General features: G+C 47.2%; 1 protein-coding gene across 3 annotated transcripts in view; it reads right to left on the bottom strand.

Moving 5' to 3' along the window:
• Positions 1 to 1,395: 1,395 nt before the first annotated feature.
• LOC128894508 (protein artichoke-like) overlaps positions 1,396 to 19,606 on the bottom strand; it is a 189,513-nt gene continuing 171,302 nt past the window's right edge. For all 3 annotated transcript variants that reach the window (XM_054156279.1, XM_054156289.1, XM_054156295.1), the window contains 4 exons: positions 7,711 to 8,084; positions 3,836 to 6,928; positions 3,122 to 3,456; positions 1,396 to 2,929 (listed from right to left, as the gene is read on the bottom strand). In XM_054156279.1, the coding sequence (XP_054012254.1) occupies positions 2,366 to 2,929; positions 3,122 to 3,456; positions 3,836 to 6,928; positions 7,711 to 8,002 (4,284 nt within the window). In that variant the 5' untranslated portion in view covers positions 8,003 to 8,084 and the 3' untranslated portion in view covers positions 1,396 to 2,365. The remainder of the gene's footprint in view (positions 2,930 to 3,121; positions 3,457 to 3,835; positions 6,929 to 7,710; positions 8,085 to 19,606) is intronic.

Here is a 19,606-nt window from a genome sequence, read left to right as displayed (position 1 = left end):
TAGAAACATATCGGCTTATAGAGAATGACAAACAAAACTTTTTTTAAATTTACAGTGTATTCATACGACGTTTAGTTTCAGAGATAAAAATTGAAAACATGGAAGACCCTTTACCTGAAATTCAATTTTTCCAACAAACTTCTAGTTTTTCAATTTTTATTTTCGAAACTAAGCATCCTATGAATAAATAGTAAATATAAAAAAGTTTCGTCTCATCGTCTTTCGTATATATGAAGAGTTCTGGAGGTCCAAGAAAGAGGTGTCCTGGAAACAGAGGCTTTTTGTCGGCTCCACCGGCGAATGAAATATGCAGAACACCTTCTTTTTCGACGGGAAACGACGCCAGGGTGGTCAGAGGGGGGTTAATTGCAAGGAAATACGATAAAACGGACGGAAGCATTTCGTCGAGACATTGGGAAATTTATGCCAGCCGCGAAGCACCCGAGTCTGTGCATAGTCGCGGCGAGGAAGAACATAGATTCAAATAGTCGAGGAAAATACCGCGTGTATTTTAAGGATTCCGATTACCTTTGCCGTCTCTCGGAATCTCAGATGCTCCAGTGTCTTTAATCTTTTTAGAATTCACCTGCGTCTTCGGTCCACGGAGCATCGCTTGATTCGCCTGCCAGGGAAGAACGAATCTTTATCGTTAATTGAAACTATTTTTAATGGCGACGGTAACGACAGACACATCGGAGAAAAACATCTGGGAAGATTTTTGACTACAAAAAACTGGAATGTCCAAAATTAATCATTATTACTAGACTGCGGATATTTATGCAGTTATGACAAATGTGTACATATTAGGTCGTTCCACAAGTTCATGCCACTTATTCATCTGCGACTCTTAATATGTGAAACGTACCCGTAAATGTTTTAAAAAAGGTAATCTCTCTCGTTTTACAATATTTCTGTAGTTTTTTTTTTTTTTTTTTTTTATTAAACATCGATACAGCCCGCACGAATTTACGAGATGACCTAATACAAGAATGAGAAGTGTAATTATTATGTATTCTAGGTTTTCTTTTTTCTTTTTTTTTTTTTTTTTCTTTTGAAGAGTCAAGTGCTTCCTCACTCGGCACTAGCAGCATCCTGTTAAAGGAATTCAATAACCGACACCTTCCGTTCCCCTCCAGGCTGAAATAAAAATGTAGGTAGGGTTACGTCGCCACAGACCACCGTTTAAAAAAGAATTTGCATTTTTATTACAGTGACGTACGTATATGTTACAGTACACAGCGCGTGGTACATCCGAGATCTTTCAATCGAACGATGCACACCTATCGAGCGATTATTTTCGGCATCACCCGACGAACACGCACACAGTTTATCACGGCCATTCTCTCCCCCTCTCCCCTGGCCCCGACACCAAGATATCGCCGCGCGCGCGCCGCCCCCGGGGGCCCCCCCCCACCCCCTCTATCACGTGGACCGCAATTCGCTGGATAATACGCAACGCGGATATCTAATTTCCAATGTGTTCCTGATAACATCCGTGGATAGCATATGGTACAGCAAAGAGCGCGAAACTCGCGCGCGTTCGTTTCGAGAGAATCGAGAGCCAGGCGTAATAACACTGATCCTATCAACAATTCCCGTTTCCACCTAGTTCGCAAAAGACAAACGGAAACCGTCGCCTCAAGTCCTAATTTAACTACGGTTTGCTAAACGAAGAGTCTCCGAAAATTCGCCTAAGCGTTCGGTTCGCCGGCCCATCGCACACGGACGGGCGCAGCGGCCCGAACCAGCTCGCTTATTTACAAACAATGACCCGCCATTCGGCGCCGAAACGATGACGAATCTCCGCCATCGTTGTTCCTGGCCCTTCGGCGATCCGGAAGTTCAAGAACGCGAGCGCACGAAACGCCACGTCGCATTGTCTGCTACGTCGAGTGGTTTGCCGCCCCGTTTCGAGAACACAATGCATCGTTCTGGACAGATCGCGGCAGGGCATTTGCTCGTAAATTGTTCGGTACGGTGTGTCCCCGCCGATTCACTGGCACACACACACACACGCGCGCACTTTCCGTTGCAACGGTGTCTCGACCGTTTTCAGTCCGCGTGTCGCGTCGAGTTAGGTTAAGATTCGGTAGAAAATCACATATAAAATACTCGGTTTACCTAGGTAGGTTGGAGTCGAGCGACGACCGCCGAGAGAGTTCAGTCTGGGGCTCGAGCCTCGATCGAGCACGTGATGAAGGGATAACCCTCGTTGGACTGCGTTGTCTTTTTTCGTGGTAAAACTCCCGCGAGTCGGGTGGGTTTCGCGTTTGCCGTCATGTTCGGGGCGACTATCGCCTAGCCGCCCCGTACCACGTACTCAAACGTTCGAAACCTCCACGAATCGGGAGTTTTTAGACTTGTCTCATACATTCAGGTTCGTGTTGCCCATGCTGTTGACGAAGTTGGAGTTGTGGCCCTCCTGGCTGGCCTGTCTGGCGGCGTGGCCGGCCTCCCCGCTCTGTATGCTGAAGTGTCTGTAGGAGATGTACTCGGGCGGGATCGGTTGCTCCCTTTTAACGGTCTCCCTTTGCTTTTTCACCTTCAGGTAACCGAGGACGGACACGAGGAGCAGGAACACGACGAATCCCATGCAACAGCCGACTATCAAACCTAGACGCCTGGTCAGGAAGCTACTGACGCTGCCAACGTCGCCCATCGACGAGCCGTCACTGCTGATGACGGCGTCGGGTGCCTCCAGGGTCTTCACCTCCGTGCAACGGCTCGTCGACGAGTCCGCCATTTGCATATCCGACGACGACTCGAACGTCTCGTGGTTGGAGAAGTTGAAATGGTACACCTTGTCGTCCTCTACGCGCTGGGTCAGCCAGTTGCCCAGTCCGAACACGCAGATCAGGTAACGAGCGTTCGGTAACAGGTTGGATAGTTTCGTTGAACGAGAGTTTGGCTCCAGGATCTTTGCTCTGATCTGGAAGGAGAAACAAGAGTACGGTGTAGTAGGTGCGACGAAACACTTTGGCCGGAGGATCTGGGGTGTGGGTTTAGAGGTATACTTTTATATTTTGGTTGCAAGAAAATTGCTACTAAGCTGATCAAAGAAAAGGACGCCCTCTGGTTTATCCACTTGGAATCCACCTGGTTTATCGAAAATTGAATCTACCTCGTCAACGTTCTCCATCGCGTGGTAGGCCACCTGGTAGCCCCTGATACCCGAGTGGTTCCTGCTCTGCCAGGACACCAGGACGGAGAACGGTTGGATGTCCTGGATGGCCAGCTTTAGGACTAGAGGGGCGGAGCAGAAAGCGTGCGGGTCCAAGTCCAGAAACACCAGACCTCGTAGTTCTGGCGGCTGCTCGCACCTCAGTACACCGGTGTCCACGTCGTTCATCCGCAATCCTCCTCGGTTCCTGCCCATACTGCCGCCTACCAGCTTCTGGTGGTCGCGCAGCCACTCCCAAAGCTCCTGAGACTCGCAATCGCAGTGCAGTGGATTCTCTACGCAGAGAGGGAAACTTTATTTTGTTACCAACACTTCAACCTCGGGGAGACACTGAAAGTTGTTGACGTTAATGGGCGCACAGTAAGACACCGTGGTGGTTGTAGTGGCTAGGTTCTACTTCGCTGAGTGAGCGGTGCGGGGAATCCCACGCAATCTCCAGCCTTCCCCAAAAGAACGAGGACGTCTTTGGGATATTTCCCTCGTGAAAACAAAACAGAAAAACATCTTGGCTCTGTCAAATTCCACGCTGCTATACTAAATATCCCACGGAAGTCGAAATCCCTACCTGCCTCGCTCTCAAGCGACCCGGTAGTCTCGAGTTCACGAGCGAGAACTAGTTACCATAAGTTAAATGGAATAAAGTTGAGAGCTTACCTTCAGCACGCAGGCTCCTGATCTGCGTCTCTAGGGGCCGGAAGGCATTCAGCGGTAAATTCGCCAGATAGTTTCTGCTCAGATCCAGAATCCTCAGTTTCTTTAAAGGCTTGAAGGCATCCGGGGAGATAGAGGATATCCAATTGCCGTAAAGGTGAAGCTCTGCCAGGTTCTCCAGGTGCTGGAACGTGCTCTTGCCCACCCCGCTGATCTGGTTGTACGATAGATCCAGCACCTGAAGGGCCTTCAAGTCTAGGGGAAAGTCCTCGAGCTCCTTCAGCTTATTGTGTGTAAGATTGAGCAGTCTGAGGTGTTCCAGGCCCTTCAGTCTCTCCTGAGGCAGCAACTCCAGCTCGTTCATGCTGAGATCCAACGTCAACAGTTCCAGGAGGCTTCGGAACGCGCTTGGCGACACTCGAGAGATCATGTTGTTGCCCATGAAGAGGTGCATGAGGGCTGGGAACGCTTCGAAGTCCTGGCTGGTGACGATCGTCAGGTTCGTTCCCGATATGTGTATCTCCTGAAGAGCTGGATATCTGGCTTCCGAACTGATCTCGTGTATTCTGACCAGGGGGTTGGCCGTGACGTTCAGCCAGGCCAGGCTGGGGATGTTTTGGGCTGACAGGGCCACCGCTGGTATCTGGTGGAATTTGTTAGCGGCGAGTTCGACCTTGCGCAGCAAGTTTGAGCGCGCGAAGAAGTTCGCCGGGAGGGCGGTCAGGTGATTATGACTGAGGTCCACGGATATCAGGCGGGATAGGTTGACGTCGGCGAACCCGGAGAGGGTCGTGATGTAATTACCGCGCAAATCGAGTTCCCGCAGGCTGGCCAATCCGTTTAGCCGCGACATGTCCACGTTGAGGATTACATTGTTAGCCAATGACAGGAACTCGACCATAGTGGCGTTCGCGAACGCGTCGTACGGGATCTCCTGGAACCTATTGCCGTCGAGCTTCACTTCTTTCAGCGAGTCCAGGCCGAGGAACAGAAGGCTGGGCAGCACTCGTAGCAGATTGTTGCTCAGCAACAGTTTGCCCAGGTTCTTGTTCTTCGAGAATATGTCCGGCGACAGTCGGTAGAGTTGAGACGAGTCCATGGATAGATGCTGAAGAGACGGGAGGCCGTCTAACGAGTTGCCGTTAATCTGACTGAAATTGTTGTAGGATATCCTGAGGACCCTCAAGCCTGGAATGTCTAAGCGATTCAGGGCAGTGGCAGTGAGATGATTGTGCTCCAGATTCAACTCGTAAAGATTGTTGAGTCCTCTGAAGGCTCCGTTCTCTATCACGCTAACTGTGCAATTTTTCAGGTTCAGCGTTCTGATGGGTAGACCCTCCTGGAAGATTTTGTCGTGCAACACGTTGAGATGATTGTTGGCCAGATCGAGCACGCGAAGCCGTTTCAGGGCGGTGAGGGCGTAGGCGTCCAAGCGGCGCAGACCGTTGTCCTGCAGGTATAGTTCCTCGAGTTCGTGTAGTTCCGAGAAAGTTCTCACTGTAACGTGGCTCAATCGATTCATGCTGAGCTCGAGGAACTTGAGCGCCTGCATCGGTTGAAAGGCAGTGTCCTCGATTCGTGAGATGGAGTTGTTCGTCAGATATAATCGCTCGACCAGCAACAGGTCCCGGAACAAAGGCGCCTGGAGGCGGGTTAATCTGTTGTGTCCAAGCCACATGATTCTGACGGAAGCTTGACCCCTTAAAGAGTCATTGTGCAACACCCCCAGGCCGTTATTGTCCAGCTGAATGGAGACCAGCGAGCTACCGCTGTTCCCGTTTTGGCCCACGTCGTTGGACACTTGAAACACATCGCCCAGCACCGCCAAGAGATTACCTTGGAGGTTCACGTGTTGGAGGCTGTGCAAGGACCTCAATGCACCGGTTTCCATGTCCGTTATCGCGTTATTTTGCAGATGCAGCTCGAGCAGGGACGGCAGAGGGGCGAAAACACCCCTCTTAACTTCGGTGATCTGATTGTCCTGGAGCCGAAGCTCCCTCAACGACTTCGCCTTGGCGAACGTGCCCACCTCCAGCTCGCGGATGTTGTTTCCGTCCAAGGACAGGGTGGAGAGATTCTCGCAGTGCTCGAGAAAGTCCCGAGGCACCTTTTCGATATAGTTCCCGCTGAGGTGCAGCTGCGCCAGCTGGTTCAGGGTCGCTAGACCCCGCGCGTCGATCCTCCTGATCGCATTCTGCTGAAGATACACCACCGATAGGCTCGTGCTACCCGCGAACGTCTCCGCCGGTATTTCCAGGATGTTGTTCTCGGCCAGGAACAACTCTTTCAATTCCGGCAGCTTCGAGAACACGCCTCGGATGTAGTGGATATGGTTGTGGCTCAGATCAATGGACCTAAGCCTTTGGTTTGCTCTAAACGTGGACACGTCGAGGGATACGATCTTATTGTGGCTGAGATCGATGGATTCGAGGCCGATCAGCGATATGAAGGCGTCCTTGTCGACGAACTCCACCGCGTTGTAGTAGAGGGACAGCGTTTTCAGGGACGGACAGCACCGGAAACAGTTGAGCGGGATCTTCTTGAAGTTGTTGCTGCTCAGATCGAGGAAGTTCAAGGCGTCCAATCTGGAGTAACCGTCCTCTGGGAGTTCGGACACCTCGTTCCAAGCGAGCCTGAGGGACGTCAGGTGCTCCAGTCTTCTCAACGACGTCATCGGGAACACTCTGATTTTATTCTCAGCCAGGTCCAGATCCGTCAAAGTGTTCTCGAGTCCAGTGAACGCGTATTCCGATATTCTTATTATCTGATTGCCTTTCAGGTTCAGTTTGATCAGGGACAGGTCGTAGAAGCTGTAACTAGGAAGCTCGTGAACGAGGTTCGCCTCCAGGTCCAGAGCTTTCAAGGTGCTCAAGGTTGTTATCGCCTTTTGTGGCACGTGAGGCAGCCGACCCGACACCAACGCTAGAGACTCGAGGCTCTTGCTCAGTCGTACGAAGGCGTCCTCGCTGATTTCGCGGATCGCCGAGTGCGATATCTGCAGATGTCTAATCTGAGAACCGGGCGGAAACGCGGCCGATCGAAGCTCCTCCACCTTCCTGTCTAACTCGTAAACGCTCAGCGATTGAACTATTGCTCCTGAAACAGTCGCGAGATTGGTCTGACTAGTTGGTAAGCAACAACGACTGTAGTCTATAAAAGAGTAATTCTCCGAAAATAGAACGAAAAACTGTGCCAGAAAGCGGATAATAATTTCACAGACATTAATAACTCCAAACGAATATTTGATGTTTTCTGGAGACATAAATGTATGCACCTGCCGAATTTGGACAGTCCAGATAACGTGCTTCTATTTATGATAAATCTTACATGTCACCCCAAAATATGTCTCAAATGAATCTCTTAAATAGTTAACGCAGTCATACCTGACGTTCATAATTGAATACGCAAAATTTATATCGTTTAGTGCGAATGTCCTTATTTGTGCACGTGAAGAAAGACCAGTTTTCCTCGAGATTTACATCACTAAGATTTTTGTTTAATTTTCTCCTAATTTTAGTCGAAGATAACCTCTAAAAATTAAATTAAATTCGAGGAAAAAATAATGTAGGTCTGAAAGAGTTAAAGCAGCCCGATCCCCTGTCTCTGACGAGTTGGACGCGAACGGGGAATGGTTTTAAAATTTGTGTATTAAAATTGGACAGGGGAATTTCAATTTTAAATCTGAAACGGGCAGGTCGAACAAAGTTCCGCGCGAGATCCCTATATGGAGAACGCAATCCAAATAGTTATTCCGTCCCCGTTGGATATAGTACCGTTTAACCGGATCTCCGGGGAAAAGACAGGATGATCCTTTCCGCCAGAAACGAAAGACCCTGTTTTATCCTAACGTATTCGCTCGTCATAGAGCGGGTACGTACCTTCCCCCTCGGCGGCGTGTATCACGCCGGACAAAGCGCTCCTGAGGGACTCCTCGGTGGCCCCGGCGCATTCCAGGAACAGGCCATCCTCGAAATTGTAGCAAGGACAGCCGGGTATCGTGTCGGGTGGTGGGCACTTGGCGGTCCTAGCCTCCTGCGCCGCCATGCAGGCAGCCAGCATCACCGAATAAATGAAACGAAAGCCGTCGCGGCCACCACGAGCCTCGTGTCCGCTGCGCGACGAGCCCGAGCCCCGACACTTGCGCCTCGTACGCGGCCACGTCGTCCACATATTATTATTATCGCGCCGCTCCTTGCCCGGCCCGTCCCGATTCGCTCATCGTTTCACTCGACGACCCTCGACGGCGCTCCACCTGCGAACAAAGGGAGGTTCGTTTGTCAGAAGGCGTACATTCGTAACAGCCGTCGAAGTTAAAAATAGTCTGATCGGTAGCTGTCTGCTTCTGCATACCTTCTGCATACCTGTATACCTTCTGAATACTCGAGAGTAAACGCTGAAATCGAGGGAGCGAGAGGATTAGGTCTGGGTTACCTAAGCTAGTTGACTGGACTACCATTTCTGATAATCTGGGCCATTTCTTGCAAAACTAATCTTCCATTCTTCCATGTGTACATTATAACCAACACACTTGTCTGACCATGACCCGTCTGATTCCACTTGAACCACTCATGCATCCACATTCTTTTTCTTAGATTATCCCATAAGAACGGGCTTTAGGTAATATTTTCCAACCCACTCCCTTCCGAGAATCAACGGTAGCTAGCGTAACACGAGTTTCTTTTCTACCTCTTAACGAAGGCTCCCGTTCCGCAGGGTTTGCTGCGTTAAACATTACACAATAGAACGAAGGTAGTCGCCGCGTAGCGAGCAAACTTCTGGAGTTCAATATTAACGGTTACACTGCCGGACAATGGTGCCTCTGTTGTACCTTGCTCCACCGGAGTTGGACGTGTTCGGCCGATGGACAAACTTTACTTGTGAATTTATCATGGAGTCGAATTCTTTGCATGGGCGAGGGGTGTACTAATTTCGAAACATGTTTGCTCACGTGGCACAGAACAACGTCTCCTGTTGATTATTCCGTAATGTCGGGTTAAGGGCTCGTTCGCGTGCCACGCGACATCAGATATTCCGCCCGATCGGGCCATTTTTTCATTGAGACCTTATCGCGACGATACACTCGCGTGTATCGAAGTTAAACAGAGGCGGATTCGTAATGCGTTCGAGGCCGAATGGAAATTGATACCAGCAGGGTCGCGTTCGAAACCCGTGGAATAAATTTTTCATGCCTCCGGTGGCCTAATGCGTCCCACTTAAGCGATTTTCTTACGAACGATGCATCGTACGTATGCGCCGGGAAAAGTGGCGCGCGTTATCGATGGGAATGGAAATTTCACGTTTCGTGACGATATTAACATAGTTGGCCGCTGCAATGGACTTTCACTTTTGTTTCTATTCAGGACCTTTGTTTCCCCTTATAATATTCGATCGAGGAGAGAACGCTCGCGTATGGGTAGCGGACGCTTGGTGTGCGTGAAGAAACGTTCCGAGAGAAATGTTAATGCGCGATAAGGTGATAAAAACGCACGCGAAGTTTTTCGTGCGTAATTCTGTAAGCCAAGTGTGTTCCAGGGAACGGATTAAATTCTGATTTACCGATACCCGTATTTTATTTTTGTTGTGCTTTACGTTACGTCGCCGACAAACGGTAAAGAGAACCGCGGCAGTTGTAGATATACCGTTTCATATTCTTTAGTTCTTCGAAGTTAGGAATTTCCGTGCGGAGAGTGATAACGGTAGAAATATTTTCAGTCCGGCTTAATGGGAAAGTATGTCACCTGTAATCGGATAAGGGCGGTAACATCCCTCTCGAAAGATAAAGAGTTTCGGTTCTTAACGTAACCCCGATGAATAGAGCAAGATCTTCATGGCACTTCTGCATGGTAAATATTTTTATTTGCCCATTACTGCATTACATATAGAATCAGTTACAATAACAAAGGAGGATATTCAAAAATGGCCATTTTCGAGGATCATCCGTTTAGAAGAAAAGTTTCTGTGTTTTTTAACATCGTTCGGTTTGTAAAATTAAATCGATGTACCACAGTGTGACGCTCGAACGCGCATTTAATCTGGAAAGTAGAAGTCGTTCCTGTCGGGACACAGGATAGATAGCGCGTCCGTGCGCGGACAGTAGAAGTGGCCGGTGCCCGATCTGACACATGCGCGCGTGTGCCGGTGAATTCGAAAAGTAGAATGATACCGCGCACGGACTGACGTATACCGCGCGATCGTATCCAATTCGGTAAGTAGAGTACAAACGTTATAGGTCAGACGTCCGACCAGGCCTATTTGAGTAAACAGAATAGCAGCCACGTTGCACTATCGTGTAAACGAGACCGCGCTCGACACTGCCGATCGAACACACCCGCCTGCGCCCGAACGAATACACAGTGCCCGTGCATAATTGAGCAAGTAGATAATAACCGTTCGTTGTCGGGCAAATGGACTCGAGCCCGCACCTGCTTCAACGGGCCGCGATGGATCACGATCCAGTTACGCTCGCGTAACACTCGTCCTCGACGCTTTTACGTAACGATTTATTTTCGTTCGCTAAAAGTAAGTCGCTCTTCGTCGTTAATTTTCTCTCGCGTTTCGAACGTTTCATACATCAGGCTCGGGTGTTCGCGGCTCACGGCTCCTCTGTTCCGCACAATGGATCGTGATCCCCAAGATCAGCCGGTCGTAATTTAACGTCCAAAGTAAATCTTCCAGGGGTTCGGACGCTGTCGCACGCAGGATGACCACCTACGTTTAGGAAAAAATATGGTCTCTACGACTGTAGGACTCGCCCTCCGGACAGGAGCTCGCGAAAGGGGTCGCGTACACAGCAGATGGACGGGGGAGGGGCTGTTAAGATGCACTAGACGCGGAATCGCTTGCGAGTACCCTGCAGGTTATGTTCTACATCGAGTTAGGGCAACAGCTTTGTTGGGGAGTCGTGCTCGCCGCGGGTTAAAGGCAGGTCGCAGACGACGGTGAAGTAGAAAAATCAATATACCCTCCGTCGCTCCCAACGCGTCGCCGGTGAGCTTTTTTAATTAATGCACACGCGTAATGCAAGTTTTTAATCATTACCGGTCGCGTGCAGCCGAAGCCTGATTACGCGTTGCGCTGCGCGGTTTATTAATACGATTTTTACAGGGACCTCGGTATCCATAATGCCTCGGGTTGTTTCGCAAAGCGTGGATTTCATTTGCAATTACAGCTAAGTGCCGCACCGCAATTTCGGTCGTTACGCTTACGAAGGAGTCAAAGCAACGGGGTTAGGGATACCAGGGATCGGTGCACGAGTAAATTCTGGCTTTTGGAATAGTTATTTTTTTCCCTACAGGGAACGTTGTTGTTTATTTATCATCGTTGCTATTGTATTTGTCGTTGTATTTTCATTAAAGGGTTGTCAATGTCTTGGCAGAGTTTTCCCGATTAAAACGAGCCCAAACACGGTCACATTTGGATTACCTGCCGTCCAAATTCTTACTTTTGATCTTCAACTTTTATTTTTGAAACTAAACGTCGAATGATTAAACAGTAAACATAAAAATGTTTCGTCTTGTCATACTCTACGAGGATTTGTTAAGTTTAAAAATTCAACATTCCCAAATATTTCAAAATATAAACAATTCCGAAAACGTGAAAATTATTCCTGTGATTGTTTCGAGCCAGAACGAAAAGCGCCACCGTCTACGAAAATCGATACCCTCACCGAGGTTTTCGATCGTGCTATTTAACACTCAGACGCTCTAGAGGTATCGAAGCGTTCGCAATTTCGACTCGTTCCTGCTTGGCCCAATTTTCGGGCAACGAGGAGGCTCGTCGGCAATAAATCGGTGTCCGTTAATTCCCAATCGGCGCAATCCTCGGCGGGATTGCCGGTGAAGGGTTTCCGAAACTTTCGAAAGTGTCGCTGGCGTTTAAAGTTCGGCCGGTAGCTAGCTCGCGGGCAACCAGTTTCGAATAAAAATTCCCGGGGAACAAAGTATTCGAGAAGAGGGGACTGTTTAACTTTCCGTTGCGGGCGAGCGGTTCCACGGGGCGGATTTCCATAAAGGGCAGCCGCGTATTCGCGGATACTCTGTCGCCTCGGTTTCTCTGGGTTGATTGCAGCTAGGCGCGATCCTACGGTATCGCTGTCGGGCATCTGAAACGTGGGCACACGTGCACGCTCCACACACGTGACTGTCTTAATGGCTGTGTTGTTATTACATTCCTCGTTTCACCAGCTATTAATGCTCCCAGAAGTGTACAGGTGTCGTGGGACCGGGGCGATACGAAGCGAGGACGGCAGTCGTCGTCGCTGCTTGTTTCGCGACGAGAATGCGTCGTATGGGGACGGACCCGAAATATGGCAGGGTTTAATAAAGGACACCAGCTTCCTGCGCGAACGCAGACACGGCTGCATTTCGAGAGGAACTCGGCGGCGCATTTAATTAAGCGTCGCTGCGACGCTTAATCTCCAAACTGCATTCGTCGGGTCGAAATACACAAGCGAAATTGAATATTTTCCTTGGCTCGTTTCGGAACAGGATGCACCTGTTTATCGCTCCGACTTGGAAAAGTGCACGCGTTTCGACTGCCGGGGTCGGGTCACGGTTGATTGAAACAAATTTTTACTTTTACCAGGCTCCGCGCCGTTTGCGCCTTCTCTCTTGGTAGAAAAGTCAGCGTTTCTTGGGGAATTTATTCCTAGTACAGGGAAGTGTCCACACGTCGGGGAATTTTATACTTCGTTTCGCATATTTTCAAGGGACGACAAATACTTTTTGATTGATATAAGCGCAATCGGTTACTAGATGACGCAAAATTAAAACAGACTGAGTTTCACTAAATAAATTGTCGAATTGTTCTCTATTCCAGTACCTGGGTTCAATTATATTCCTTTTACTATGAAGAAAGGTTCCTTTAAACGTAAATCGACTGTTAGTTTCTCAGGAGTAGTCGGTGTTGTTCCTTGCGCGATAGTTACAGTCTCTTTCGATGGACCTCTTCCACGAGAACCCATCTCAACGCAATAGGTTTCGCATTTCAATTTCCATCTCGTTATCTCGTGGAAGGTATAAAGTTGATTCCAAGCTTTCGCTGTTTTCCCATGCGAAGGGAAACGTGGCGGCTCCTCAATGGGGGATTTGCAAATGTTTGGAGGTAATATCGCGTCAGTGCGTCTCGCAGGGTATTTTCATTGCCGGTAGAGCGTATTTTAAAACGCAAGAATTTTAATATATCGTACTTTGGCGTTTCCTGATAGACTGATATACATATCTCAATCTCGCGGCTATGAATATTGTCCTGAAGGTAAACTTATCGATCGTCGCGGCGAACGTAAACAGAATAAAGCTGAAATACTTATACGAAACGCTGCTTTGAAAGGTAAAGAAAACGAAGCGCTCTTTTCAAGCGGATTTCATTTGCCTCAGAAACGTGCATATAAAATCCAGCGTTCCTCGAAACGCTCGACCTGCGTTGAAAGGCAAAATAATTACCAGAAATTAAAATGCATGCAAGTATGTTTTCTTAGGTAATCTTGGTAAGAAAACATGTCGTTCTATGGAAAGAAAATCTCTTTAAAATGAGATGGAAGGGTGGAAGAAAGAAGAAAGATCCGAGGATATATTTTGAAATTTCTTCTGTTGCTAATGGTTTCTAAAGGTGCGTTTAGACCTTCGATTAATTTGCGCAGAAATTACACTTGACCTGATTCAGTTTCTCTTTGATAAATGAGTCGTTCGTTGCACGAAATGCGACGAGATAATCTACATTGTTCTTTAAAATTCCCTTTAGAATATAAATTTAAATAAATATCGCAGAATGCATAAAAACAGGTGTAACGTTCATCTAAAGGTACGTAAAATTAATAAGAAAGAATAGCCAACAAATAATCGTAATACATAAATAACCGAGGCTGGTGCAGGTATCTAATGGTGCGAATGCAATTTTATTCGTATAAATTGTGCACAAACTGAACCGCACTAAACGTACCTGAACAATCGAGAACGCCAAAGAGCACGCAGAACAGAAATTCGCGACCAAGGGACAAGCTGTATCTTCTATTTCGATCCCAAATCTCGAAGAACCGGAGTGCACTCAAGCTTCCATTACCCGAGTTCCCGAACGCGGAATTGACTTTGCGTAGTGTGAGTAAGTTTCCAACTGATCTGAATTTGGGAACAGGGAAAGATCCTCTAGTTTGATTGAAACATTCATCGATTGGAGCGGCGTACTGGAGATATTTTTTTTCAGTCTGGCGCGTTAGTTTTATAAATTAATTAATTGAAAGCAATTAGTGATTTCAAATTTTTGTTTTTCGATGATACCTCAGCGATTGCGAGCACTATGATTTCGAACCAAACCATATCCTTCGGTTGCTTCGATCGCCTCACTGTTCCCCGCTTTATCTTGCATTGATCTCGCGCGATTGTATCTCCCAGCGTTCACCACAATGCACGCCGCTCATTGTTACTTCGCCATCTCATTGCGTCGAGTGCCGGCAAACTTCTCGCTTACGTATGAATGCTCCCTCGAATAGTTCCAGGGTACGTTAGATTATTACAATCATTTGTGAATCGACTCGCCGTAATCAGGACAATGTATTATCAAATAGAGTTTCAAGCACTTCCCACACTAGCAACGATTATCCAAAGGTTATTTACGATATCTTCATTACTAATATTGCAAACTAATGGGAATGTGAGCTAATAACTAGTCATTATTATTTTTTCTCTCCTGGTTTATTATCTTTATTTTTGTACTAAATTAAATGGTTGAATCATAGTAAATATTCCAACACAAACAATTCGTGAAAGTCAGAGTAAGAGTAAGAAAAATACGAGAGAAAACGTTCCCTGAATGTAACAAGTTCTGTGCCTGTTTTCTCACCATCTGCAGCAAGTTTCCATTGCTGACGTTAACCATGCCTTGCATAATGATAGTTTCTCGTTGAACAAGCAATGTAGGAACGGATCGTAGCCTGTTAAGTAGAGCAAGACACTCCTTGGTCGGACATATGTATTGCGGAACTCTCCAAATGTACACAGTAGTTTGGAATTGTGCTTAGTCAGACACGCGGTATTGTTTTCCGTACAGTGGTGGATTTACATCAAGTTACAGTCATATCTACTAAAATATCACCCGAAACAATTAATATTTCCGATCGGAACGTTTTCCCTATAATTACAATTTTACGTTCCCTCGAGAGTCTACGGTATCTGGAATCTGGGGAGTAGACTGGGATCGTTTCTCGTCAGACAAATAGCCTGTTAAGTGGAACAAGACGGTGCTCGGTCTGACATATGTACGCGGAACTCGCTTAACATGGAAAGTAGACTAGAACCGTTCCTGGTAAGACGCACCTATTTGTCTTGCCAGCAACTAGGAAGATTCGCATCGGCCTGCGATTCGAAATACGCAACCGCGTTAATACCATTTAACGCCACTAATAATCGAAAAACTTGGCGGTACACGATCCCTACATTTCTCACGAGAAACCACGAAACTCCAGAGTCCCGACCAGGTGGAGCACAAACTACGAAATCCCTTCAGTTAAATAAGTTAGCCGAAGATCGAGCGCAGGAAAGAACTGACCTAACTCGACCATCCCGTGCACAACAACTTCGTTTAATACCACCTTTCACCGTACGTTCATCCCACGCGAATCAGGCTCATTCATCCAGTCCACTCCAGCGTTCTATCGCGGGGTCCACGCAAGCTTCTCAATTACTTTTCGATCGAAGCTCGCAAGCTGCCAGGACCAACGAGGTACCGTAATCTGGACAGAGTCCGCCTCCACGGACCTGTCGGGGATCATGGCATCGATTCCCGTCGGTGCTGGGCACGACCAGGGACCGTGGAGCCTCAGTTCGGAACGTTTTGGTCCATTAAGGCCGCAGGGAAATTGAATTCCGGCGCGACGCCGAGCGCGCAAGCTCGGATTAAATCGTTGCGGTCCACGGCCGAAACCACGTTCGCTAATGAAGCGCGCCGCGTTGAATTTAAAAGGGCCAGGGGTCTGGGAATCCCCCGTTCCGCGCGACATCTTCGAACCCGTGTCCGCTACCCGAGAAAGAAGGCGCAATTAACGTTGGCGCCGCGGAGCTTTCGAGCTCCGAGGGCTCGAATTGGAGAAGTAACTGTTGCTGCGTGAATGGAATAAATGGACTCTCCCCCAAAAGGGACCGAACGGTAGTTACTTTATGGCACGGGTTGCGGTCAGAAGATTCATCGTATAATTCCTTCAGACCTCCCCCTCACTCCCCACGAATTGCTTCAATTGTTCAATTTCTGTAACCTTCTGTTCCAGAATTTTCCAATTTTCCTATCTCACATTCCATCGTATTCACGGAGTATTGATTCTCTTATCATTTATCCGTGGGTTGATTTTTCTTTCTCCTATGAATACATTGCGAACGTGCAGTACATGTGCAGTACATGTGTCTGCTTCTACTTTCCGTGTCATTTACTTACGAAAGTAAGGAAACACTGTTCTTAAGTGACTGGATTAGTTGAATCCACTCGAAACTAATCTTTCCTTCTCCTGTGTATACAGTGCGACTAATTTACTTGTCTGACATGTCTGATTCTACTTCAACTACTAATATTCTTAACAATGTTTGTCTTAGAGCATCCTATAGGAACAGTCTTATTATGATTCCATGATTTGATGATTCCTTCTCTCGTGAATACATTGCGATTAACTCACTTGTCTGACCATATCCTATCTGATTCTACTTGGACCATTCGTATATCAAAATTCGTTTTCTCAAAGCAATCTACACGAATAGGCTTTCCTTATATCACAATCCAGCGACGATCTTTTTATTATTTCTCTATAGTTTCGGAATGTTCAACCCTTCCACTTTCTCCCACGACTAAACGTACATACCCTCCCGATCTCCGGACAACGCAGTCGATCGATTTTCCCAATTCCACGGGATGTTCCAACTTTAAATTTACAATTCAACAGTATTGAATTTCCCAATTTTCCAATCCTGCACGTGCTCGTGACGCGCGGCAGCCAATATCGCATTTTTCCGGGTTCCCCGTTTCATTCGGTTCCCACGGTTTCTCAACGTTCTAATTTTCCGATTTGTCCGTTTCCCGATTTCACAAATCACCGGGATCCCCATATTCTCCGAACCGGCGTTTTCCAACGCCTCGCTGGTTCAGTTTCGAAATTATTCAGATAGGTTCCACGTAAAACTAGTCCTCGCGCACCGTAACATCCCGGAAACTCGAACGGCAAACAGTCCGTCGCTTAATTACCTCATGCATTACCCTTGCACACCCCCTTGCACCCCTCCCTCTGGCTCCTTTTCTTTCAAGAAGCAAACGAACTCGCCCTTTAACGTTTCACCAACGATACGTACATTCGCGGGCGTATTTTCATCCGAGATGCCCGAGCCCCGAGACGAACGGGTCTCGCGGAACGTCTAACGAGCCACCGAGTGGCTCGCAGTTGTTCACCTATTTAAATAAGACCGACGATGGTAATGAGAATGCAAATGGCGCGGCACGCCCGAGCCAGCTTTCCTGTACACGTCAGAGAATAATAAAATGCTACCCGAGAACTCGTGGGTGTACGGGGACTTCCGAAGATGCGTGTCTTCGTACGTTTCAGTTACGTCGAGGGTGGAATTTGAATGGAGAACAGGTCGAGCTTGACAGATTTAATGCAAAGGGTAGCCGTCCCGTTTTTTATGGAAAGGGACTGTGCTGATATTCGAGGTTTAAGGCTCCCATTTAGCATGCTTTTGTGGGACAGAAAATATTTCTCTTATATCGACGAAATAATTCGTGTACGAAACAATTGAAAAATGAAGGTGCCACGCAAAGAAATTCTTCGTCCAAGCTTTAAGCGAAGCGGGGAGACACAAAAGTATCGTATTTCTAGTAATAGAATAGATGGATAGATAGAGTGGGATTAATAATGAAAGTGTCTCTGTTCGTCCAGACCACCCTCGTGATATATTAGTTTCGCTAAGCTCCGATGAAATACGCTTTGCTGGCCACTGGACACGATTATCCTCTCGGAGTCGAGGAATCTTTCTGTCTCGTGGAAAAAGCAGTTTCCACGGCGTCGACACGAGCCTCACAGCTTATACTAGCTGGCTGATTATTAAAAGTTAAACCGTCCTCGGTCCCGGCGACGAAGGGTGAGAGAAGGGGGAGGGGGGGATGAAAAAGGACGAGACAGGATAGCTGAAAAACGAGGTTGATCTGCAGAGCGCGGGGAGGGAGGGGGGGGGGGAGAGAGAGGTGGTGTCGGTAACCTCCTTAACCTCTTTGCATAAAATTAAAGCTAATCATATTCATTTTGCGAGTGCAGTTTCTCGAAAATCCTCGAAACGCCAGCTCGTGAACGCTCGGAATTTATAATGATGACAATGAAAATTTGTACGTCGAGTTTCAGGTGTTTCTTGTCGGAACTTCACCTCCTCTCTCCTCCCCCCCCCCTCCGGCTATCCAACCCCCTCCAGCGATAATTAGGCTGGGAGTCGTCGAGCTGCGAGGACTGCTGGGAACGTTTCGTTTGTGACTCCTAACGAGTGAAATGCTGCATTGTTCTCTATTCTGTGCTTCTGTTTTTGTGTGAAGTTTCGTATTTCACTGCTGATTTTACGATGAGACCGTAATAATGTGAGAACGCGCCGTATTCTGCCGGGATTAAATGAAGTTAGCCATGGATCCCATTTAATTGGAAGGACGGTACTTTGCTGGTTCGCCAGTTCTACTGAACACTTGATTATTAATAAGATAGAAATAATATCTTTTTTCGCTAGAATTACATTGTACTTAGACTGGCGTAAATACAATTCTTGATACGTTCCACAAATAGCTACCGGATGCGTTGAATCGAGCGAGTAGAATGAAACCGTTCCACGCCAGCCAAATAGTCTGAGACCGCGGCGAAGCTGGTTAAGTAGAACGGGACTGGTGCAAGCCAGACAGATATACGAGACATTCGACTAATTTATACAGCGAGTTGCAGTCGTTCGTAACAATACGCGTATTGTCATTTTGAGAATAGTTGAGCAATTAATAAAGCCCAGAGAGACTAATAATACTAGTAGAATATTTGTAATAATTATGGTACATTTCTGACTGTTATACTGGGGGTACGATCGTTCCTAAAATTTTACTTATTTTTCGACAAATAAAGTCCAATATTTGAGAATGGAAAGATAAAATGAGATCGTTCTACGAGCAACTCTCCTGGAACAGTAGGCTGCTAAGTGGAGCAAGACGGTACTTAGTCAGACAGATATACGAGGCGGTGAGTTATCGCACAAAGTAGAATAGGATCGTTAGTGGTAAGACACGCTGTTTTATCTCGCGAACAATTGAGCGATTAATAAAGTTTTCATTATCCAGTCATAGTACTGGAATGCTTTATAACAAAATTACTAGCGACGATAACAAATTACTAAAATTTCAAATATGTTTTACAAGGTATCATAATTTTGAGCACTGTACAAGTAGAATACGATTTATATCTAGCAGCCCATCATTAGTCAGACAGATACAAGGGACCCACTTCACATGGTAAATGGAGTTGGTTAATTACTTATCTCGAGCCTGATCGATCCAACCAGTTATAATCGTGTCACCACGAACGTGTTCATTGTCAAATAGGCTCCTACTGGTATATCGATTAATGTATAACTACCGACAAGCCAAAACCAGTCCAATTACTCGTTCGAAGTGATAACTAATCAACCGTGAACAATTACTCGGCTATCTCTTTGAAAATTCCTCGCTCTTTTAGTGCCCCATTATTCTCAAAAATCCCGGGAGGATATTTCCGTGGATTCCCGCGCTAGC

The sequence above is a fragment of the Hylaeus anthracinus genome, unplaced genomic scaffold (assembly GCF_026225885.1).
Source record: "Hylaeus anthracinus isolate JK02 unplaced genomic scaffold, UHH_iyHylAnth1.0_haploid 0, whole genome shotgun sequence".
NCBI lineage: Eukaryota > Metazoa > Arthropoda > Insecta > Hymenoptera > Colletidae > Hylaeus > Hylaeus anthracinus.
The sequence above is the reverse complement of the archived record's forward strand: the minus strand, read 5'-3'. Positions and strand labels throughout refer to the sequence as shown.